General features: G+C 68.0%; 2 protein-coding genes across 2 annotated transcripts; one reads left to right on the top strand and one right to left on the bottom strand.

The window, feature by feature from the left end:
- Positions 1 to 211: 211 nt before the first annotated feature.
- On the bottom strand, positions 212 to 4,191 carry LOC309685229 (uncharacterized protein; the record flags this gene model as incomplete). Its single annotated transcript, XM_082501036.1, has 3 exons — positions 3,863 to 4,191; positions 3,075 to 3,145; positions 212 to 1,853 (listed from the first exon to the last, which is right to left on the bottom strand). Coding segments are annotated over exons 1-3 (1,765 nt in total), but the record flags the coding sequence as incomplete, so codon positions are not given.
- A 1,444-nt stretch (positions 4,192 to 5,635) lies between these two features.
- SRRT (serrate, RNA effector molecule) lies at positions 5,636 to 23,623 on the top strand. Its single transcript, XM_082501037.1, is given in 22 exon segments — positions 5,636 to 5,948; positions 6,669 to 6,791; positions 6,906 to 7,034; positions 7,642 to 7,788; positions 9,272 to 9,463; positions 11,972 to 12,141; positions 12,303 to 12,469; positions 13,593 to 13,700; positions 14,362 to 14,473; positions 15,474 to 15,643; positions 15,763 to 15,824; positions 15,938 to 16,016; positions 17,475 to 17,732; positions 18,407 to 18,577; positions 19,708 to 19,861; positions 20,568 to 20,761; positions 21,885 to 22,041; positions 22,378 to 22,404; positions 22,407 to 22,466; positions 22,945 to 23,036; positions 23,038 to 23,042; positions 23,390 to 23,623. Coding segments are annotated over 21 exon segments (2,649 nt in total). The 5' UTR covers positions 5,636 to 5,948; positions 6,669 to 6,672; the 3' UTR covers positions 23,466 to 23,623.
- The last annotated feature ends 585 nt before the right edge of the window (positions 23,624 to 24,208 follow it).

The raw sequence follows: 24,208 nt of genomic DNA, 5'->3' as shown, positions 1-24,208 counted from the left end.
AGGATGCTCCCACTCCCCCCAAAAGCCCCCCAGACCCCCCCAGGATGCTCCCACTCCCCCAGGACAGTCCAACTCCCCCCAAAAGCCCCCCAGAGCCCCCCAGACCCCCCCAGGATGCTCCCACTCCCCCCAGGACACTCCAAATCCCCACCAGACCCCCCCAGAGCCCCCCCACACCCCCCAGATCTCCCCCCCCCCCCCCAAAACTCACGTCGGCAGCCCGCCCCGCCGTCGGGCTCCGCGCCGGGGCCGCAGGCGCAGCCCTGTGCGGGGGGTTCAGCCCAGCGCCCGTCCTCCCGGCAGTACATGACGGGGGCCCCGGCGCCGACGGGCACAGCCCCCTCCAGGCAGCGCCCGCTCACCGCCGCCACCAGCTCGCGGGGGACGGTGGCGGGGAAGCGGGCCAGGCGCGCCGTCACCTCGGGGCAGCGCTGGAAGTACAGGCGGACGGAGAGCAGCGCCATGCAGGCGCCCAGGTCTTGGAAGGCCAAATAAAACCCCGCGCGGCTCAGGGGCCCCAAGCGGAGGGTTTTGCGGTTGACGCGTCCCGCCGGGCGGCCGCCGGCGCCGGGCGGGCGGCGGGAGAGGTGCTCGGCCGCCACCGTGTCCACTTTGACGTAGGGGTTCTCCATCCAGGGGGGGGTGAGCGCCGTGGCCGTGTCGGCGTCGGCCTCGTGGTAAAAGACGTTGAAGGTTTCTTTGCAGGGGCGGGGCGGGGCGGGGCTGCGGCGGGGGCGGGCGGGGCCGCGGGCGGGGCCGTTGCTAGGAGCAGCGCTGTCTCTGGGGCCGTTGCTAAGGGAAACGTGGTTGCCGGGGCCGTTGCCAAGGCCGTTGCTAGGAGCATCGCGGTTTCTGGGGCCGTTGCCGGGGCCGTTGCTAAGGGAAACGTGGTTGCCGGGGCCGTTGCTAAGGGCATCCTGGTTGTCGAGGCTGTTGCTAAGGGAAACATGGTCGCCGAGGCCGTTGCTAAGGGCATCACGGTTGCCAGGGCCGTTGCCAAGGGAAACATGGCTGCGAGGTCCGTTGCCGAGGCCGTTGCTAAGAGCATCACGGTTGCTAGGCCCGTGGTCATTGCCGTTGCTAGGAGCATCGCGGTTGCCAGGGCCGTTGCTAAGGGTGACATGGTTGCTGGGCCGGTTGCTATGGGAATCGTGGTTGCCAGGACCGTCGCCAAGGCCATTGCTAACAGCATCACAGTTGCTGGGCCGGTTGCTACGGGCATCGTGGTTGCCGGGGCTGTCGCCAAGGCCGTTGCTATGGCCATCACGGTTGCCAGGGCGGTTGCTAAGGGCATCACGGTCGCCGGGACCGTTGCTAGGAGCATCGTGGCTGCCGGGGCTGTCGCTAACACTGTTGCTAAGGGCATCACGGTTGCCAGGACCATCGCCAAGGCTGTTGCTAAGGGCATCACAGTTGCTAAGGCTGTTGCCAACACGGTCGTTAGGAGCATCGCGGTCGCTGGGGCCGTTGCTATGGCCATCACAGTCGCTGGGGCCGTTGCTAAGGCTGTTGCTAAGGGCATCACGGTCGCCGGGGTGGTTGCTACGGGTGCCGGGACCATCTCCCGGCGCAGCGCGGTGGCCCGGCGCGTCCCCAGGGGCGTCGGTGGGCGTGTCCCGCGGGGCGTGGCGGTGGGCGCGGCGTCGGCGGGCGTGGCGCGGGCGGGGCAGGCTGTCGCAGGCCAGCAGGGTGAAGCGCAGCTCGGCGTAGACGTGGGTGGCGCCGCGGCGCGGGACCCAGGAGGAGCGCAGCCAACTGTTCTGGGGGGGGCCGGGGGGGCCCAGCCCCGAACACACCTCGAAGGTGCGCACGGAGGAGTGCCGCTCCTCGTCCAGCCCGCTCAGCTCCTCCCACTGCCGGCACAGCCCCGCTCAGCTCGGGGGCGCGGGGGGCACGGGGGGACATGGGGGGCATAGAGGGACATGGGGGGCACGGGGGGACATGGGGGGCACAGAGGGGCATGGGGGGCATGGGGACATGGGGGGCACGGGGGGCACGGGGGGACACAGGGGGACAGAGGGGCATGGGGGGCACGGGGACATGGGGGGCATGGGGGGCACAGGGGGCACAGGGGGACAGAGGGGCACGGGGGGCACAGGGGGACACAGGGGGACAGAGGGGCATGGGGGGCACGGGGACATGGGGGGCACAGGGGGCACAGGGGGACATGGGGGGCACAGAGGGACATGGGGGGCACAGAAGGGCATGGGGGGCACGGGGGGACATGGGGGGCACGGCGGGCACGGGGGGACACAGGGGCATGGGGGGCACGGGGACATGGTGGGACATGGGGGACACAGGGACATGGGGGGCACGGGGGGACACAGGGGGACAGAGGGGCATGGGGGGCACGGGGACATGGGGGGCACAGGGGGCACGGGGGGACATGGGGGGCATAGAGGGACATGGGGGGCACGGGGGACACAGAGGGACATGGGGGGCATGGGGACATGGTGGGGCATGGGGGGACATGGGGGGCACGGGGGGACGTGGGGGGCACAGAGGGACATGGGGCGCACAGAGGGACATGGGGGACACAGAGGGGCATGGGGGGCACCGGGGGGCACGGAGGGACATGGGGGGCACAGGGTACATGGGGACATGGGGGGCACGGGGGGCACAGGGGGACACGGGGACACAGGGGGGCATGGGGGGACATGGGGCACAGGGGGGGACATGGGGGATGGGGGGACGAGGGGGAGCAGGGGACATGGGGGGGACGGGGAAACACGGGGGGACGGGGGGGACATGGGGAGGATGGGGGGACATGGGGGGTGATGGGGGGGACAGGAGGGATACGGGGACAGAGGGGGACATAGGGGACATGGGACAGGGGGGCCACGGGGGGGCATTAGGGATGGGGACACGGGTGACAAGGGGGGGCCGGGGGGGCCGGGGGGGATTGGGGGGGGCGGGGGGACACGGGAACACAGGAGGACACGTGGGGACAGGGGACGGGGGGGCACGAGGGGACCCGGGGGGACATTGGGGGGGGGCACGGGGGTACGCAGAGAAGACAGATGGGGACCCCCCACCCCCCGTGTGTCCCCCCCGTCCCCCCCCCGCCCCCTCACCTGCCCCTCCCCCGGGGGGTACACGGTCCAGCGCAGGTCGGTGGTCTCCAGTCGCGTGTTCAGCAGTGTCTCTGGGGGGCACAGGGGGTCAGGGGGGACACCGGGGCCCCGCGGGGACAGGAGGGGCTCTGGGTCTCCCCTCCCCGTGGGACCCACACGTCCGGGACCCACAACCCCATCCCAAAGGGACCCAGTGGTCCGGGACCCCCATCTCGAGGGGACCCACACATCTGGGACCCCCATCCCCACGGGACCCACACGTCCCGGCCCCACAACCCCCATCCCAAAGGGACTCAGGGGTCTGGGACCCACATCTCGAGGGGACCCACACATCTGGGACCCCCATCCCCACGGGACCCACACGTCCCGGCCCCACAACCCCCATCCCAAAGGGACTCAGGGGTCTGGGACCCACATCTCGAGGGGACCCACACGTCCGGGACCCACAACCCCCATCCCAAAGGGACCCAGCGGTCCGGGACCCACATCTCGAGGGGACCCACACATTTGGGACCCCCATCCCCACGGGACCCACACGTCCCGGCCCCACAACCCCATCCCAAAGGGATCCAGGCATTTGGGACCCACATTTCGAGGCGACCCACACATCCCGGCCCCACAACCCCCATCCCAAAGGGACTCAGGGGTCTGGGACCCACATCTCGAGGGGACCCACACATTTGGGACCCACATTCCCACGGGACCCACACGTCCCGGCCCCACAACCCCATCCCAAAGGGACTCAGGCGTTGGCCCCACACCGCCGCCCCGATGCTGCGGTCACTCACCCTCCTCGGCGAAGCCCAACGGGACCCACAGCCACAGCAGCCACAGCCCCATAGCGGCTCCGGAGTGTGGGGGGGGAACCCCACTGTCGGGGCCCCCTTTCCTCTGCCCCACAGCCCCGGGGGGGGGACGGGACCCAGACGTCCGTCTCTCCCCCTTCCCCCCCCCCGCCCCCACTTTTGGGGGGCTGCTGGAGGGGGCTCAGGCGCGTGGGGCGGCCGCTGACGGCCGTGGGGGGAGGGGGGGGGGGGATTGTTTGGGGAAAGTTTGGGCAACTTTGGGCAATTTGAGGGAGGGGGAAAGCGTCTGCCTGTCCGTCCGTCCGCCTGTCCGTCCGCTGGGACCCACGGCGGGGACCCCCCGCCCCCCTCGGCAGGGAGGGGACCCACACGTCCGTCCGGGGGGGACACGGCCCCCCCACAGGAAACTCCTTTGTTGAGCGTTTCCCCGGGTCGGGCGGGGGCAGGATGTGGGGTCACGACCCCGGGAGGGGCCGGGGAGGGGACTGGGGGGGACTGGGAGGGACTGGGGGGCACTGGGGGGGGTCCTGAGGGGGGACTGGGGGCACTGGGGGGAGACTGGGAGGGACTGGGCAGCACTGGGGGGGTCCTAAAGGGGAATTGGGAAGGACTGGGGGCACTGGGGGGGTTCTAAGGGGGAATTGGGAGGGACTGGGGGGCACTGGGGGGGGACTGGAGGGGACTGGAAGGGTTCTAAGGGGGGACTGGGGGGCACTGGAGTGGCCCTAACGGGGGACTGGGAGGGACTGGGGGGCACTGGGGGGACTGGAGGGGTTCTAAGGGGGGACTGGGAGGGACTGGGGGGCACTGGGGGGACTGGAGGGGTTCTAAGGGGGGACTGGGAGGGACTGGGGGGCACTGGGGGGGGACTGGGGGGGACTGGGAGGGTTCTAAGGGGGGACTGGGGGGCACCGGAGTGTTCCTAAAGGGGGACTGAGGGGAACTGGGGGGATCCTAAAGGGGGATTGGGAGGGACTGGGGGGAGCCGGGAGGGACTGGGGAGAGTTCTGGGGATCGCTGGGATGGACGGGGGGTGACTGGGAGGGACTGGGAGCACTGGGACAGACTGGGGAGGTCTGGGATGGACTGGGGGGGGCTGCTGAGGGGGGACTGGGGTGACTGGAGTAGACTCGGGGGGATCCTAACAGCGGACTGGGAGCACTGGGATGGACTGGGGGGTCGTTGGGATGGACTGGGGAGGGCTCCCAAGGGGGGACTGGGGGCACTGGGATGGACTGGGGAGCCCCAGGGGGCTGCGGGGGGGCACTGGGATGGACTGAGGGGGGCCCGGAGACGGACTGGAACATACTGGGAGGCCCTGAGGGGGGAGACAGGGGGAAACTGAGGCACTGGGGGAACTGGGGAGGGGCACTGGGAAGGACTGGGGGGGTACTGGGAGCACTGGTTACCTGTGGGGCCGCATGCGCGTCGCGGCTCCCCTCCCCCGCCCCCGCCGCAAAATGGCGTCGAGGAGAACCATGGCGACGCCCGGAGCGGCTTCGGGGGAGGGTGCGCATGCGCAGCGCGGCCGAGACAAAATGGCCTCCCGCCCCTCTCACGTGTTCCCGAGGAGATGGCGGCCCCCCCCTCCCCCCCGCGCGCGCGCGCCGCCCGGTGGCCAATGGGAGCGAGCGGATGGGGCGGCTCATGCGCATTGCGCGCAGCGCCCTCCCGCGCCTGCGCGCTGCGGGGTGGGCGGGCCCGACGGTACCATAGAGCTTCGGTCCTCCAGGGCCGGGACTAGAGCGTCCACCGCCACCACAGAGAGCTCGGCCTGCGGCCTCCACCCCCTTCCCCGCCCTCCCCCAGGCCATGGAGCCAGGCCCTCCCCTCCCCGAGCGGCTCACCCGCCCCCTCCACACCGGCTGAGCCCGCCGGTAAACACCCCCCACCGCCGAACCGGCGAGATCCTCCCGGCTTCCTAGAGCGGCCGCCAGCCGTCTCCTCTCTAGCCCCCGCCCCGTTCGTCCCCCCGCCCCTGTGTGATACGTCACGTCCGGCTGGCGCGGACCGGAAGCGAGCGGGCGGCGGCGCGGGGAGCCGATCGCCGCCGGGAGCGCGGGGGAAGGTCCGGGGGGCCGCGGCGGCTGGGCGTGACGTCACGGGGACGGGAGGGGGGGGTCAGGGGATGTTGGGGGGAGGTCGGGGGGCGCGGGGGATGACGGGATAGTGGGGGGGTGCGGGGGGGGGGACAAGGTCGGGGGAGGCCCCGGGGCATTGTGGGATGTTGGGGGGGTGGGGGGCGTCGGAGGGGCCCGGGGGGGCCCCGGGGGGTCATGGGATACTGGGGGGGTCCCGGGGAATTGTGGGATACCGGGGGGTGGGGGGGGGTGTCGGAGGGACCCCGGGGCATTGTGGGATACTGGGGGGGGTTGGGGGGGTCATGGCGTATGGGGGTCCCCGGGGGATTATGGGATACTGGGGGGGGGTCGGGGGGGTTGTGGGATATGGGGGGCTCGGGGGGGTCCCGGGGGGTTATGGGATAGTGGGGGGGAGTCGGGGGATTATAGGGTATTGGGGGGGTCGGGGGGGTCCCGGGGGATTATGGGAAACTGGAGGGGCTGGGGGGGGGGCGGAGGGGTTGGGGGGTTCCCGGGGGATTGTGGGACACTGGGGGTCTTGTGGGGGATGACACTGTGGAGGCCTCCGGTTTATTTTGGAGGGGGCTGTGTCCCCCGGGAGGGGCCGCGCGGGATTCAGGGGGCTGATGGGGTACAGGAGGGCCCCGGAGGGGGGGTGTCCCCCTCCCCCATGACTGTGTCCCCCCCCTCTTCCCCGGTCCCCACAGCACTATGGGGGACAGCGACGACGAATACGACCGGCGGCGGCGCGACAAGTTCCGTCGGGAGCGCAGCGACTACGACCGCTCGCGGGAGAGGGACGACCGCCGCCGCGACGACTGGAGCGACCGGTAGGGGCTCAGCCGGGGGGAGGGGGGGACCACGACCCCCCCTGGGGGGGCTTCACACCCACCCCTGCCCCCCCCGCGGGGGTCCCCAACCTCTGTCGCCTCTCCCCGGCGCAGGGACTGGGACCGCGGGCGGGAGCGCCGCAGCCGGGGCGAGTACCGGGATTACGACCGGACGCGCCGCGAACGCTTCTCGCCCCCCCGCCACGAGCTCAGCCCCCCCCAGAAACGCCTCCGCCGCGACTGGTGAGTCACCCCCGCGCTCTTCGCGACCCCCCCAGACCCCACTGCAGCACCCCAAATCCCACCTGACCCCCCCCAGACCCCATCACAGCCCCCCAGACCCCACAGCAGCACACCAGATGCCACCGCGGCCCCCCCCAGACCCCACGGCAGCGCCCCAAATTCCACCGTGACCCCCCCAACCCCGTCACAGCCCCCCCAGACCCCACGGCAGCACACCAGATGCCACCGCGGCCCCCCCCAGACCCCACAGCACCCCCTCTCAAACCCCACTATAGCCCCCCCCAGTCCCTGCCACAGCCCCCCCAAAATCCAGCAGCAGCTCCCTGAACCTTCCTGTGATCCCCCCAAACCCCACGGCACCCCCCAAATTTTGCTATGGCCCCCCCCAAAATCCAGCGCCAGCCCCCCAAATGTTGCTGTGGCCCCCCCAACCCCCACCATAGCCCCCCCAAACCAGCCGCAGTCCCCCCAAACCCTGTTGCAGCCCCCTCAAAACCCCCCAGCCCCCCCCAAACCCCATCGCGGCCCCCCCAAACCCCATCGCAGCCCCCCCAAACCCCCACTACGGCTCCCCCCAACCCCGATTTCCCCCTCTCCACCCCCCCAGGGATGAGCACAGCGGCGATCCCTACCACAGCGGCTACGACATGCCCTACAGCGGGGGGGGTGCTGGCCCCACCTACGGCCCCCCCCAGCCCTGGGGGCACCCCGAAATGCACGTCATGCAGCACCACATTCTCCCCATCCAGGCCAGGTAAGGACTCTGACCCCTGATCCCCCCCCAAGCACCCCAAAACCCACTCTGCGCCCCCCCCAAGTCCTTCCCCGCTCCCCCCCAGGGTCCTCAGCCCCCAAATTGGGCATTACCCCCCCCCCGCGCACCCCTGTACCCCGTAACGGTCTAAATCATCCACTAATTGCCCCAAACCACGCCGTAACGGCCTGAAATACTCAGTAGCTCCGCCGAACGAGCCCTAAACGGCTCAAATTGCCCCGTAATTGCCCCAAAGCGCCCCGTGACAGGGCAAATCACGAGGAAACGGCCCCTAAACGGCCCAAATATTCTGGTAATTGCCCCAAAGTGCCCCATAATGGGTCAAGTTGCCCAGTAATTGCCCCAGTTTCCCATCCAAATGGTCTGAATCACCCGGTGTTTGCTCCAAACGACCTCCTAACGGCCCAAATCCCCTGGTAATTGCCCCAAACCACCCCGAAATGGCTCAAAGGACCCAGTGATTGCCCCAAACCACCCCCTAAAGGCTTATAGAAAGTGGTAATTAGTCCAAAGCCATAACGGCCCAAATCACCCTGTTAATGGCCCAAATCTGCTTCTAAGTGGCCCAAACTACCCTGTAATAACCCAAATCGCATGGTGATTGCCCCAAACCACCCCCTAACAGCCCAAATCACATGATAATTGCCCCAAACCACCCCATAATGTCACTGCATCGCTCAATAACAGCGTAAAATGCCCCACAATGGCCCTAAACTGTCCCGTAACGGACCAAAACTGCTCCGTAATGCCTTTGGGGTGCGTATTAGCAATCTAAATTGTCCCAAAGTACTCTATAATGGCCCCAAACTGCCCCGTAATATCCCCCATTTGTCCTCTAACAGCTTAAAATGGTCCTTAAAGGCCCCGAGTTTCCCCGTAATGGTGTTGAGCCCCCCAATAACAGCCCAAACTGCCCCGTAATGACTCTAAAGTGCCCCATAATGGTCCCGAACCCCCCAATAACAGCCCAAACTGCCCCACAGTAGCTCTAAACTGCCCCATAACGTCCTGGAGCCCCCCAATAACAGCCCAAAGTGCTTCATAGTGTCCCTAAAGTGCCTCATAATATCCCTCAGCCCCCCGATAACACTCAAACTGCCCCATAATAGCTTTAAACTGCCCCATAAGATCCCGGAACCCCCCCAATAACAGCCCAAACTGCCCCATAATGGCTCTAAAGTGCCCCATAATGTCTCTGATGCCCCCGATAACACCCAAACTGCCCCGTAATGGCTCTAAAGTGCCCCATAATGTCCCTGACCCCCCCAGTAACAGCCCAAACTGCCCCATAGTGCCCCTAAACACCCCAGTAACAGCCCAAACTACCCCGTAACGTCCCCGAACGCCCCAATAACAGCCCGAACCGCCCCGTAACATCCCCAAACCGCCCGGTAAGCACCCGGTCGCCTCCCCGGATGCGTCCCCGTTTTCGGGGATACCGACTCTGGCGTGTCCCCCCAAGCAGACTGGGGAACATCGCGGAGGTGGACCTGGGGATGGCCCCCCCGGTGATGAAGAGCTTCAAGGAGTTCCTGCTCTCGCTGGACGACGCGGTGGACGAGACGGAGGCGGTGAAGCGCTACAACGACTACAAACTGGATTTCCGCCGCCAGCAGATGCAGGACTTCTTCCTGGCTCACAAAGACGAGGAGTGGTACGTCGCCGGGGGGGAAGCGCCCCCCCCTCCCCCCCAAAATAAGCCACCCCCCCAAAATAAGCCACCCCTCCCCCCTCCCCAAACGCTCCCCTAACCCGCTGCGCCCTCTCCCCACTTAAACCAGTGGGAATTTGGGGAGGGGGAGGGGGAAAGCCGCCCGCCCCTCCCCGCCCTGGTTTGATTTCGTGGGGGGGGGGGGGGGGATCCCCGAGGGGGAAAAGGAGAAAAAAAAAACAAAACAAAACAAGGAAAAGCCGCAAAAATCAGAATAAGGGGGTGGTGTGTGTGTGGGGAGGGGGAGGGGGGCGGGTGGGGGGGGTGGGGATTTGAGGAGGAGGAGGAGGGGAGGGGGGGCTGTGATATTTTGGGGCCGCGTGCCGACGTTAACCATTCCCTTTTCTCCCCTCCTCCGAAGCGCCCGCCGCGAGCCAGGTTTATCCCTCCGGACGTCCGCCAGCCTGGAGAGCCCTTTAACCCCCATGTCTCCGGCGGCCGGGCTCGTTAGCGCTCATTTTCTTAATGAGCCGGGGGGTTTTTTTTGGTGGTTTTTTTTTTTTTTTTGTTTTTCCTCCCCCCCCCTCACCCCACCCCTTTACCCAGCAATTTGGGGGTTGGTTTTTTTTTTTTTTTTTTTCTTATTATTATTTTTTTATTTATTTTTTTTTTCTTTCCCCCCCATCCCTGACGCTTTTTGGGGGGGGCTGCGGGCAGACAGCGAGGGCTCAGCGTCGCGCACAATGCGACCGGTAGCGAGCAACAGTTGGTAGGAAGCAGGCAGGGCGCCCCCCGCGCGCGTTTGTTGTTTTATTTTTCGGCCCCCCTGCGGAAGCCCGGGAGCGGGGGAAGACCCTCTCCCCTCCTTCGCGCGCCTCTCCGCTGGGTTGTGTTGTTTTTAAGCCTTTTTTTTTTTTTTTTTCTGGTGTTTTTCCGATTTCCCTGCGCGTAGCGACGCTTTTTAACGCAAATACCCTTTAAAAAAACAAACAAACAAACAAACAAACAAAACAAACAAACAAAAAAAAAAGCCCCCCCCGTGGTAATTATAATAATAAGTAGCCAATCGCCGAAGCGGGGGCCCGGCCGGACGGCGACGCTCGTGGCAAGCGTATGTATGACCCCCCCACCCCAAAACCCCCACCCCCCACCCCCACCCCCCTTCCCCCAGGGTCGCCGCTGCCGACCGCCGCCGCTGCTCCGGACCCCCCACTCGGGCGTCTGCGTCCGTGTCGGTGTCTCCCCCTCTTCCAAAATGGGGCGAAGATGGGGGGGGGGGCTTCCCCCCCGGCCTTTCCCTTCCCCCCTCCCCCAAAATTCAGGGGGTGGTAGCTTGAGGGGGGGGGGGGAGGGGCGGGTTTAGGGTATTTGGGAGTGTCCTGAAGGGATGGGGGGTGGGTGGGGGTCCCTGCGACCCCGACTGGGGGGCACGAGGGGTCCCCGCACCCCAATTTGGGGACACAGGGGCTCCCCCACCCTGTTTTTGGGACTGGGGGGTCCCCACACCCCAATTTGGGGGACACGGGGACTCCCCCCAACCCAGTTTGGGGACTCAGGAGTCTCCCCCCCCCCCCAGGTTGGAGGACACTGGGGTCCCCACACCCGAATTGGGGCGAATGGATGGGGGGGTGTCCCCCCACCCTGGTTTGGGGGACACGGGGGGGGTGTTGGGGTCACTGTAGCCCGTTTGGGGCAGAGGATGAGTTCCCGTGCCCCAAATTAAGGGGGTCGGCACCCCATAGGAGAGGAAACGGGGCTCCCCCCACCCTGTTTGGGGGAAGTGGGGGGTCCCCACAGTCCTACTGGGACAGACTGGGCCCCCTCCCCCAACCCCAACCAGGGGAAAACGGGGGTTCCTCTACCCCGGTGGGGGGAAATGAGGGGGGGGTGTCCCTGTACCCCCACTCAGGCGACATTGGGGGGGGGTCCCTGTACCCCGGATGGGACAAACGGGGCCCCCCGTACCCCAACCACAAAAAACGGGGGTCCCCTCTGCTAAAAACAGGGGTGTGCCCCCCCCAGATGTGCCAGACAGGGGGTGTCCCCCCCCTCCAGATGTGTGGGAGAGAGGTGCGTGTCCCCCCCAGGATGAGCCAGAAGGGGGTCCCCCCACCCCAGATGTGCCAGACAGGGGTGTGCCCCCCCCAATGTGTGGGACAGGGGGTGTGTGTCCCCCCCCCAGGATGCACCAGACAGGGGTTTCCCCCCCAAAATAATGTGCCAGATGTGCCGTCTCCCCCCAGATGTTTGGCACAGGGGCGCCCCCCCTCCCCCCCACCTCCCTCCCCCCAAGATGTGCCGGTTGGGGGGTGTCCCCCCCCCCCAAAAAATGTGCCGCACAGGGGTGTCCCCACTCCTCCCGCCGTAGCAGAGGGGGGGCGACGAAGGGGGGGTCCCCCCTCTCCCCTGCCCCAGCGGGGACCCCCGGCTGGGGCGGGGCTGTACCCCCAGACCCTGACACCCCCATTTTTTTCCCCCCTTTTGCCCCCCCCCCTCCCCCTTTTTCTCCAGGTTCCGCTCCAAGTACCACCCGGACGAGGCGGGGAAGCGGAAGCAGGAGGCGCAGGCGGCGCTGCGCAACCGCCTCAACGTCTTCCTCTACCTCTCGGACAACGGGTGGTTCGACAACCTCCTCCTCGACATCGACCGCGCCCCCGCCATCATCAAGACCCTCGACGCCGGTAGGGAAACACCCCCTCCCCCCGCCCCGTACCCCCCCCCCCCCCAAAAAAAAAAACAAACCAACAACAAACCCCAACCCCCACTTCGCCACCCCGTTTTTGGGGACGTTCCCCTTTTCTCAGCCTGTTTCATTTTTTTTTTTTTGGGGGGGGGTTTGTAGCGGTGATTAAGATGGAGGGGGGTACGGAGAACGACCTGCGCATCCTGGAGCAGGAGGAGGAGGAGGAGCGGCAGGAGAAGGCCGAAGCCGCCAAGAAGGAGGAGCCGCGTCCCCCCGACGCCGACCGCAAAGCCCCCGACCGCGAGGAGAAGGAGGAGGGGAAGAAGGTCTGGGGTGACATCCCTCTCCCTCCAAATGGGGTCTTCCTTGGGGGCTCTTTGGTCCCGGGGGGTCTTTCTTGGGGTCCTCGTGGTCTCTCCTGGTGTGGCTTTGGTGCACGGGGTGCCCGCCGGGGTCCGTTTGTTCTGGGGGGTCTCCATCGGGGTACACCCCGGTCTCTTTTGGGGCCCCCTTGGTCCGTGGGGTCTCTCCTGGGGTCCCCATGGTCTCTCTTAGGGTCCCTTTCCCCCGGTGGGGTTTCTCTTGGGGCCCCCACAGTCCTTCTTGGGGTTCTCTTGGGCCCTTGGGGTCTCTCCTGGGGTCCCTTCGGTCCGTGGGGTGTCTCCAGGGGTCCCCGTGTTTTTTCCTGGGGTCCCTGCGGTCCTCCTTGGCCCCTTGGGGTCTCTCGGGGTCCCCACGGTCTGTTTTGGGCATCTTTTGGTCCATGGGGTCTCTTTTGGGGTCCTCTTGGTCTCTCTTGGGGTTCCCTTGATCTATGGGGTCTTTCCTGGGGTCCCTGTGGTCTTTCCTGGGGTCATCTTGGCCCCGTGGGGTCCCTCTTGGGGTCCCCCATTCCCTTGGGGACCCTCCTGGGGTCCCTTTGGTCAGGGGGTTCTCTCCCAGGGGTCCCCCCAACCCATGGTCTCCTCCTGGGGACCCCCTTGGCCCCGTGGGGTCCCTCCTGGGGTCCCTTTGCTCTGTGGGGTCCCTCCTGGGGTCTTTCTGGTCCAGGGGGTCTCTCTCAGGGGTCCCCCGTCCCCTTGGGGTGCCCCCCACCCCATGGTCTCCTCCTGGGGACCCCCTTGGCCCTGTGGGGTCCCTCCTGGGGTCCCTTCGGTCTGTGGGGTCTCTCCTGGGGTCCCTCTGGTCCGGGGGGTCTCTCTCAGGGGTCCCCCATCCCTGTGGGGTCCCTCCTGGGGTCCCTTCAGTCCGGGGGGGTCCCTTCTGGGGTCCCCCGTCCCCTCGGGGTGCCCCCCACCCCATGGTCTCCTCCTGGGGACCCCCTTGGCCCCGTGGGGTCCCTCCTGGGCTCCCTCTGGTTCAGAGGGTCCCTCCTGGGGTCCCCCGTCCCCTCGGGGTGCCCCCCCCAGCCCTTGGGGCCCCCCCGTGATGCCCCCTCGCCCCCCCCAGGGTGAAGGGGAGGCCGCGGGGGAGGAGAAGGCCAAGAAGGGTCCGGAGGAGGAGGAGGAGAAGGAGAAGGGGCGGAAGGAGGAGGAAGGGGAGAAGGAGGCCAAGAAGGTGAGCAGGCCACGCCCCCAGCATCAGGCCACGCCCCTGCATCAGGACATGCCCTGACCACAGGCCACACCTCCTCAGGCAACACCCCGCCCCTTTTACTTGGCCCCTCCCCCAGGGCTGCCCCACTGGTGGTGCTGAAGCCCCGCCCCTTGCTGGCAAGCCCCGCCCCACCCAGTGGACACCACCCCTTTCTGGTCAGCCCCTCCCCTTGGTGCAAGAACCGCCCCCTTTTCTGCAAGCCCCGCCCTCTTTCAATAAGCACCATCCTTTGTGATGAGCCCCTCCCCCTTCCCTTAGGCTCCTCCCCTTGGTATAAGCCCCTCCCCTTTCCCTTAGGCTCCTCCTCTTGGTGCAAGCCCCTCCCCCTTCCCTTAGGCTCCTTCCCTTGTGAGAAGCCCCACCCCTTCCCTTAGGCTCCTCCCCTTGGTGCAAGCCCCTCCCCTTTCCCCTCAGGCCCTCCTTCTTGGTCCAAGCCCCTCCCCCTTTTAGGCCCCTCCCCTTGCCCTTAGGCTCCTCCCACTTTGGCAAGCCCCACACCCCACCCCTGCTCCTTTCTGGGGCCCTGTGCCCCCTGCCCGGCCCCTCCCCCTTTGGCCCCGCCCCCTGGGCCGCACCCCACTGACCCCGCCCCTCTCGGCCCCGCCCCACGGCCCCGCCCCAGGCCAGCAAGAAGCGGAAGCGGAAGCGCAGTGGGGACGACAGCTACGACGAGGGCAGCGCCAGCGACTCCGAGAGCGACTCCGAGGGCGGCCGCCGCGACGGGGACAAGGAAGGTGGGCGGGGGGGGGCCTCGGGGGTCCCTGGGGGGGCACGGAGGGTCTTGGGGAGACATGGAGTGTTTCGGGGGGCCCCTGAGGGCCTCGGGGGTCCCTGGGGGGGCAGTGGAGTGCCATGGGGGGTCCCTGGTGGTCCTGGGGGGTCCCTGGGGGGGCAGTGGAGTGCCATGGGGGGCCTCTGGTGGTCCTGGGGGGTCCCTGGGGGCACATGGAGGGTTTCAGGGGGTCCCTGAGGTCCTCGGGGGGTCCCTGGGGGGGCAGTGGAATGCCATGGGGGGTCCCTGGTGGTCCTGGGGGGTCCCTGGGGGGACACAGAGGGTTTTGGGGGGTCCCTGAGGTCCTCAGGGGTCCCTGGGGATCATGGAGGGTTTCAGGAGGCCCTGAAGTCCTCGGGGGTCCCGGGGGGGGCAGTGGAGTGCCGTTGGGGGGTCACTGGGGGTCCCTGAGGTCCTCGGGGGTCCCTGGGGGGACACGGAGGGTCTTGGGGGGCAGTGGAGGGTTTGGGGGGAGTCCCTGAGGTCCTCGGGGGTCCCGGGGGGGGGCAGTGGAGTGCCGTTGGGGGGGGTCACTGGGGGTCCCTGAGGTCTTCGGGGGTCCCTGGGGGGACATGGAGGGTTTCGGGGGGTCCTGAGGTCCTCGGGGGTCCCTGGGGGGGACATGGAGGGTCTTGGGGGGGTCCTTGGGGGCCCCCAGTGTGTCCCCGGGGGGGGCAGTGTGGTCCCTCAGGGGAGTGTGGGGCTTCTTTGGGGGGGCGGGGGGGGTCGGGGGTCCCTGGAGGGGGGGGGGGGGACACACATTGGAGGTGACTGGAGGTCCTGGGGGGGCTCAGTGGGACTTTTGGGGGTCCCGGGGCGGGGGGGGACATGGGGGCTTATAAAAGGTATGTACGGGGGGGCTGTTAAATGGGGAGGATATGGGGGGTCAGGGGGGGTCCAACTCGGCCCTGACCCCCCTCCTCCCCCCCCCCCCCTTTTTTTTTGTCGTCCCCCCCCCCCAGAGGAGAAGGGGAAGGAGGAGAAGGGGCGGGAGGAGGAGGGGGGGCCGCCGGCGCCGAAGGCCAAGGAGAAAGAAGGGGGGGGGGACCCCAAACCCCGACCCCTCCACAAAACCTGTTCCCTCTTCATGCGCAACATCGCCCCCAACATCTCCCAGGCCGAGATCGTGGCGGTGAGCGCTCGGGGGGGGGAGGGGGGCTCCGGGGGGGGGGCTCAGGACCCCCCCGCAACCCCCTTAACACCCCCCCTCACCCCCTTTTTTTTTACCATCCCCCCCCCCCCAAAATTCAGCTCTGCAAGCGGTACCCCGGCTTCATGCGGGTGGCTCTGTCGGACCCCCAACCCGAGAGGAGGTGGTGTCACCCCCCCCCCCCCCCTGAAAATTTGGGGGTCGTGGGGGACCCTCCGGTGTGTCAAAGGGGGTCTCACCCCCCCTTTGTGCCCCCCCTTCCCCCCCCCCCCCCAGATTTTTCCGCCGGGGGTGGGTCACCTTCGACCGCAGCGTCAACATCAAAGAGATCTGTTGGAGTCTACAGAACATCCGGGTGAGGGGGTCGGGGGGGTCTGGGGGGGAATTTGGGGGTCGGGGGGGGTCTGGGAGGGAATTTGGGGGTCGGGGGGGGGATTGGGGGGGTCGGGGGAGGATTTGGGGGGGTCTGGGGGGGAATTTGGGGGTCGGGGGGGGTCTGGGAGGGAATTTGGGGGTCGGGGGAGGATTTGGGGGGGTCGGGGGGGGGATTTGGGGGTCGGGGGGGCAATTTGGGGGTCTGAGGGGGGATTTGGGGAGTCGTGGGGGGATTTGGGGGTATGGGGGGGATTTGGGGGGTCAGGGGGAGAATTTGGAGGTTCGGGGTCAGAATTTGGGGGTTCTGGGGGGGATTTGGGGTTCTGGGGGGGAATTTGGGGGTCGGGGTGAGAATTTGGAGGTTCGGGGGCAGAATTTGGGGGGATGTGGGGGTCTGGGGGGGGATGTGGGGGTCTGGGGGGAGATTTTGGAGTCTGGGGGGATTTGGGGGGGTTGGGGAGAATTTGGGGAGGATTGGGGGAGTCTGAAGGGGGATTGGGGGGATTTTGGGGGTCTGAAGGGCCATTGGGGGTCTCAGAGGGGATTTGGGGGTTCAGTGGGGATTTGGGGGGGATTTGGGGGTCTGGGGGGGATTTGGGGGTCTGGGGGGGATTGGGGGTTGGGAGGTGTATTTTGGGGTGTTATGGGATGTTTTGGGGGAGTTTTTGGGCGTTTTGGGGCTGGGAGGTGTATTTCGGGGGCATTTTTGGGCGTTTTGGTGCTGGGAGGTGTATTTTGGGGGCGTTTCTGGGCGTTTTGGTGCTGGGAGGTGTATTTCGGGGGCGTTTCTGGGCGTTTTGGTGCTGGGAGGTGTATTCCGGGGGCGTTTCGGGGATGGGAGGTGTATTTCGGGGGCGTTTTTGGGCGTTTCGGGTCTGGGAGGTGTATTTCGGGGGCGTTTTGGTGCTGGGAGGTGTATTTCTGGGGCGTTTTTGGGCGTTTTGGTGCTGGGAGGTGTATTTCAGGGGCGTTTTGGGGCTGGGAGATGTATTTTGGGGGCGTTTCGGGGCGTTTTGGTGCTGGGAGGTGTATTTCTGGGAGGTGTATTTCTGGGGCGTTTTTGGGCGTTTCGGGTCTGGGAGGTGTATTTCGGGGGCGGTTTTGGGCGTTTTGGTGCTGGGAGGTGTATTTCTGGGGCGTTTTTGGGCGTTTCGGGTCTGGGAGGTGTATTTCTGAGGCATTTTTGGGCGTTTTGGTGCTGGGAGGTGTATTTCAGGGGCGTTTTGGGGCTGGGAGGTGTATTTCGGGGGCGTTTTTGGGCGTTTTGGTGCTGGGAGGTGTATTTCGGGGGCATTTTTGGGCGTTTCGGGTCTGGGAGGTGTATTTCGGGGGCGTTTTGGTGCTGGGAGGTGTATTTCGGGGGCGTTTCGGGGCGTTTTGGTGCTGGGAGGTGTATTTCGGGGGCGTTTCGGGGCGCTGACCCCCCCTCCCCCCGCAGCTGCGGGACTGTGAGCTGAGCCCGGGGGTGAACCGGGACCTGACGCGCCGCGTGCGCAACGTCAGCGGCATCACACAGCACCGCCCCATCGTGCGCAATGACATCAAGCTGGCGGCGCGCCTGGTCCACGCCCTCGACGGCCGCGCCCAGCTGTGGGCGGGGCCCGGCCCCGCCCCGCCCCCCGCCACGCCCGGCGCCGCCGGCGACGCCCCTCCGCACCCCGACGGGGAGGGGGACCCCACTGCCACCGCCGCCGGGGTGAGCCGGGCGTCACTGTCCTCTTGGGGTCCCCATGTCCACCTCGGGGTCCCCGTGTCCACCTCATGTCCGCCTCGGGGTCCCCGTGTCCACCTCGGGGGTCCCCACATCCTCCTTGGGGTCCCTGGTGGTCCCCATGTCCACCTTGTAGTCTCCGTGTCCACCTCGTGGTCCCCGTCCCTATCTCTTGGTCCCCATGTCCACCTCGGGGTCCCCATATTCTCCTCGTGGTCCCTGGTGGTCCCCATGTCCACCTCGGGGTCCCCATATTCTCCTCGTGGTCCCTGGTGGTCCTCATGTCCTCCTCTTGGTCCCCATGTCCATCTTTTGGTCCCCAAGTCCACCTCAGGGTCCCCACGTCCTCCTCATGGTCCCTGGTGGTCCCCACGTCCGTCTCTTGGTCCCCACGTCCGTCTCTTGGTCCCCATGTCCACCTCGGGGTCCCTGGTGGTCCTCATATCCTCCTCTTGGTCCCCATGTCCACCTCGGGGTCCCCACGTCCACCTCAGGGTCCCCACGTCCTCCTCATGGTCCCTGGTGGTCCCCATGCCCTCCTCTTGGTCCCCGTGTCCGTGTTTTGGTCCCCACGTCCTCCTCTTGGCGCCCGCGTCCATCTTTTGGTGGCCGTGTCCACCCCGGGGCGGTGGTGACGCGGTGTCCCCGTGTCCCCGCAGGCGGTGCCGTCGCAGAACCCGGTGCTGCGGCACATCACGGATTACCTCATCGAGGAGGTGAGCGCGGAGGAGGAGGAGCTGTTGGGGCGCGGAGGGGGCGACGCGGAGGAGGGGCCGCGCGAGGCCAACCCCACCGAGGTCACCGTCGAGCGGGACGAGAAGCTCCTCAAGGTGCCGCCCGTCTGTCCCCATCCCCTGAGCCCCACCTCGACCCCGTGTCCCCGTCCCCGATCCGTGTGCCCCCCGTGTCCCCTGGATGTCCCCACGTCCCCCCTCCTGCCACGTCATCTCCTCGTCCCCCTGACGTCCCCGTGTCCTCCTGATGTTCCTGTGGGCCACAGTGTCCCTTCTGTCCCCCCTGACGTCCCCGTGTCCCCCGTCCTGACCTCCCGTGTCCCCTGTCCCGACCTCACTGCTCCCTTGTCCCCCATCCCTGCCCCACGTCCCCCCCGATGTCCCCGCGACCCCCCGATGTCCCCGTGTTCCCCCGATGTCCCCGTGTTCCCCCGATGCCCCCGTGTTCCCCCGATGTCCCCGTGTCCCCCCGTGTCCTCCTGATGTCCCCGTGTCCCCTGTGTCCCCCGATGTCCCCGTGCTCCCCCTGACATCCCTGTGTCCCCCGATGTCCCTGTGTCTCCCCCATGTCCTCCTGATGTCCCCACGTCCCCCTGACGTCCCTGTGTCCTCCGACGTCCCCCCCATGTCCCCCTGATGTCCCTGTGTCCCCCCAACATCCTCCCAACGTCCCCGTGTCCCCCTGGTGTCCCCCCCCATGTCCTCCTGATGTCCCCATGTCCCCCGACGTCCCCCTGACATCCCCACGTCCCACTGACATCCCCACGTCCCCCTGACATCCCCACGTCCCCCTGATGTCCTCGTGTTCTCCTCGATGTCCCCATGTCCCTCCCGTGTCCCCCTGATGTCCCCCTGACGTCCCCGTGTCCCCCGATGTCCCCTTGTCCCCCTGACGTCCCCTGACGTCCCTGTGTCCCCACGATGTCCCCATGTCCTCCAACGTCCCCCCGACGTCCCTGATGTCCCCCTGACGTCCCTGCATCCCCCTGACGTCCCCCCAACACCCCTGTGTCCCCCTGACGTCCCCACGTCCCCCGATGTCCCCTGACGTCCCCCCGACGTCCCTGTGTCCCCCCGACGTCCCCGTGTCCCCCCGACGTCCCCGTGTCCCCCCGACGTCCCCATGTCCTCCAACGTCCCCCCGACGTCCCTGATGTCCCCCCGACGTCCCTGATGTCCCCCCGACGTCCCTGATGTCCCCCTGACGTCCCCGTGTCCCCGCGCAGGTGCTGGACCGGCTGCTGCTGTACCTGCGCATTGTGCACTCGGTGGACTACTACAACACCTCAGAGTACCTCAACGAGGACGAGATGCCCAACCGCTGCGGCATCGTGCACGTGCGGGGGCCGCTGCCCCCCAACCGCGTCTCCCACGGGGAGGGTAGGTCTGGGGGGACCCTGCCCCCCGGCTGTGGGTCTCGGTGCCCCCTGCCCCCCGGCTGTGGGTCCCCAGGGCTCCTGCCCCCCAATCAGGCGTCCCCTACCTCCTAACTGTGGGTCTCAGGGTCCCCTGCCCCCCAACCGTGGGTCCCAAGGGCTCCTGCCCCCCAGCTGTGGGTCTCAGGGTCCCCTGCCCCCCAACCCTGGGTCCCCAGGGCTCCTGCCCCCCAGCTGTGGGTCTCAGCATCCCCTGCCCCCCAACCCTGGGTCCCCAGGGCTCCTGCCCCCCAGCTGTGGGTCTCAGGGTCCCCTGCCCCCCAACCCTGGGTCCCAAGGGCTCCTGCCCCCCAACTCTGGGGTCCCAAAGGCTCCTGCCCCCCAACTGGGTGCCCCCTGCCCCCCAGGCGTGGGTCCCCAGGGCTCCTGCCCCCCAGCTGTGGGTCTCAGTGTCCCCTGCCCCCCAACCTTGGGTCCCAAAGGCTCCTGTCCCCCAACTCTGGGGTCCCCAGGGCTCCTGCCCCCCAACCGTGGGTTCCCAGGGCTCCTGCCCCCCAGCTGTGGGTCTCAGTGTCCCCTGCCCCCCAACCCTGGGTCCCAAAGGCTCCTGCCCCCCAACCCTGGGTCCCCAGGGCTCCTGCCCCCCAGCTGTGGGTCTCGGGGTCCCCCCGTCCCGCTGCCCCCCCCAGCCCCACGGCATCCCCCCGCAGTGGCGGAGTGGCAGAAGAGCTTCGAGGAGCGGCTGGGGCCGCTGCTGGCGGGGCGGGAGGCGCTCCCCGAGGAGGAGGCGCAGCGTCTCGGCCGCAAAGACCCCGAGCAGGAGCTGGAGAAGTTCGTCACCGCCAACACGCAGGAGCTGGGCAAGGACAAGTGGCTCTGCCCCCTCAGCGGCAAGAAGTTCAAGGTGGGGGGCGCCGGGGGGGCCGCCGGGGGGGCCCAGGGGACGCAGGGGACCCCCGGGAGCCGGGCAGGGACGGGGGGTGGTGGCCGCTCAGAGGGAAGAACCTCAGGGTGGGGACGTTGGGGACACCCAAGAGCTGAGCCGGGCAGGGACGGGGGGTGGTGGCCCCTCAGAGGGAAGAACCTCAGGGTGGGGACGTTGGGGACACAGGGGACCCCCAGGAGCTGAGCAGGGACAAGGGGTGGTGGCCCCTCAGAGGGAAGAACCTCAGGGTGGGGACATGGGGGACATGAGGAGGACATTGGGGACCCCCAGGAGCTGAGCAGGGACAAGGGGTGGTGGCCCCTCAGTGGCACCACCCTTGGGGGGACACTGGGGACGTGGTGGTGACACTGGGGACACCCAAGAGCTGAGTGGGGACGAGCGCCCGTGTCCCCCTGTGGGTGGAGGAGCTTGACGGGGGGAAACGGTGGGACAGTGGGGGGACAGGAGGGGACGAGGAGGGGGGACACGGGGGGATGTGGGGGATGTGGCGGGACACGGTGGTACATTGGGGACGTGGTGTGACATTGGGGATGTGGTGGGATGTTGGGGACACAGCGGGATGTGGTGGGACACGGTGGGATGTTGGGGACGTTGTGTGACATTGGGGATGTGGTGGGGAATTGGGGATGTGGTGGGACATGGTGGGATGTGGTGGGACATTGGGGATGTGGTGGGACATGGTGGAATGTTGGGGACATGGTGGGACGTGGTGGGACGTTGGGGACGTGGACATGGTGGAATGTTGGGGACGGTGGGATGTGGTGGGACGTTGGGGATGTGGTGGGACACAGTGGAACGTTGGGGACACGGTGGAATATTTGGGACACGGTGGAATGTTGGGGACACGGGACGTGGTGGGACGTTGGGGACATGGTGGGACGTGGTGGGACATTGGGGATGTGGTGGGACACGGTGGGACGTTGGGGACGTTGGGGACACCGGGAAGCACTGGAGCAGGGAGAAGAACATGGACAGTGGCGCCCAATGGAGGACCACGGGGGTGTGGAGGGGGTCTGTGGGGGGGTGTCCCCCCCCGGGGTGTCCCCCCCGTGTCCCCACCGCCCCCCGCCCTCCCCCGCAGGGCCCCGAGTTCGTCCGCAAACACATCTTCAACAAACACGGGGAGAAGATGGGGGCGGTGCGCAAAGAGGTCCTCTTCTTCAACAACTTCCTCATGGACCCCAAGCGCCCCGCGCTGCCCGAGGGCAAAGGGGGGCCCCCCCCGGGCCCCGCCCAGGGTGAGACCCCCCCCCGTGTCCCCCGTCACCTCCTCGGCCGCCCCCGGGGGGGGCTGACGGGGTGGGGGACCCCCCCCCGTGTCCCCCGGGGTCCGTACAGGGGGGTGACACCCCAAAATCCCCCCCTGTGTCCATACAGACCCCAATCCCCCCATTCCCCCCCCCCCCATCCCCTCAGCCCCCCCCCGTGTCCCCGTGGGGTCGGTGACACCCCCATATCCCCCGTGGGGCGCTGACACCCCTTTACCCCCCCGCCCCCCCCCCCGTGTGCCTGTGGGGGTGTCACAGCCCACCTGTCCCCCCACTGAGTGTCCCCCCCCCTGTCCCCCCCCCCAGGCCTGGCCCCGGGGCTGCCGTACCCCCCCAGACGCCGCAGGGGATGATGCCCTATGGGCAGCCGCGGCCCCCCATCCTGGGCTACGGAGGTACGGGGGGGCCATGGGGGGCTATGGGGGGGGCTCAGGAAGGGTCTGGGGGGGTCAGGGAGGGGTTTGGGGGGGGCTATGGGGAGCTCAGGAAGGGTTTTGGGGGTCTATGGGGGCTGAGGGGCCGGGGGGGACTATGGGGGGGGGTTGGGGGGCTCAGGAAGGGTCCGGGAGGGGTCAGGGAGGGGTTTTGGGGGTCTATGGGGGGCTGAGGGGCCGGGGGGGGACCATGGGGGGGGGTGGGGGGCTCAGAAAGGGTTTGGGGGGGTCACGGATGGGGTTTGGGGGGGGCTGAGGGGCCCGGGGGGTCCAGGGGGGGACTATGGGGGGGGGTTGGGGGGCCCAGGAAGGTGCTGGGGGGGGGCGGGGGGTCTGGGGTGGCTCCAGGAGGGTCTGGGTGGGGGTTGGGGGGTTCCGGGGGGGGTCAGTGTCAGTGGGGGGTTTGGGGCCCCCCCTGACCCCCCCGTTCCCCCCGCAGGCGGCCCCCCGTACCCCCCCGGCCCCTACGCCGCCGGTCGGGGCAACTACGAGACCTTCCGGGGACAGGGGGGGTACCTCAACAAACCCCGGCAGCAGGTAGGGGGCAGCCCCATAGCGGGGGGGGCAGCCCCATAGCGGGGGGGGCACAGCCCCATAGCGGGGGCCGAGGGGTGGGCACACGCTTGAGGGGGGCCCTGACCCCATCTGGGGGGGGACATGGGGCACTTTGGGGGGCGGCAGTGGGGGGTGAGGAGCCCACTTGGGGGCAGGTTTGGTTTGGGGGGGGCAACAACCCCCACTTGAGGGGCAGCAGCTCCCACTTAGGGGTCAGGCTCAGGCTGGGGGGTGTCACCCTGTTTTGAGGGGGGGGTGAGTTACTTGGGGGCAGTGGGGGCGGGACTGGGGTCCCTGTGCCCCCCCCCCGACCCCCTCCTGCCCCCCAGGATGGTTCGGGGCGACCCCCGGGCGATCATCGAGTACCGCGACCTCGACGCCCCCGAAGACGTCGACTTCTTCTAGGGGGCCCCTCCCCTCCCCCCACCCCCCACCCCCTTTTGATACGCCCCCTCCCCCACCCCCGCAGCCCCCCCCTTTGTACATGCCCCTCCCCCCCACCCCCCACCCCCGACCCCAATAAATGGCCCTGTGGGGCAGCACCCACCGCAGCCCCACTGCTGGGGGGGGGATCTATGGGGCTGGAGTGGCTCTGTGGGGCTGAAGAGTGGGGCTGGGGGGGAACTGTGGGGCTGGAGTGGGGCTGGGGGAAGTTCTATGGGGCTGGGGGCGATCTATGGGGCTGAAGAGTGGGTCTATAGGGCTGGGGGAAAGTTCTATGGGGCTGGGGGGGCTCTGTGGGGCTGAGGAGTGGATCTGTGGGGCTGGGGGGGGTCCCATAGGGTCTCTATGGGGCTGAAGAGATCTATGGGTCTGTGGGGGGAGGGGAACTGTGGGGCTGTGGGGGTTCTATGGGGCTGTGGGGGATCTATAGGGGGTCTGTGGGGCTGGGAGGGGTCCATAGGGATCTATGGGGCTGGGGGGGGCGTCTGCCCCGCCCACCCGGGTCCCCCATGACATCAGAGAGGCGGTGCTAAAACTCGATCGTTTATTGGCTGATGAGGCTCGAGGGGAGGGGCCGCCTCCCAGCCAATCGGCAGCTGCCGTTGTGCGAGGCTGCCGGCTCAGCCCCGCCCATTGGCTGCTTGCCCCGCCAATGGAGAGGGGGGAAGCGGGGCGGCCGGCTGCCATTGGCTGTTGCCCCAGCA

This window comes from Vanellus vanellus, assembly GCF_965231255.1.
Source record: "Vanellus vanellus genome assembly, contig: HAP1_SCAFFOLD_1867, whole genome shotgun sequence".
NCBI classification, from domain to species: Eukaryota; Metazoa; Chordata; class Aves; order Charadriiformes; family Charadriidae; genus Vanellus; species Vanellus vanellus.
The sequence above is the reverse complement of the archived record's forward strand: the minus strand, read 5'-3'. Positions and strand labels throughout refer to the sequence as shown.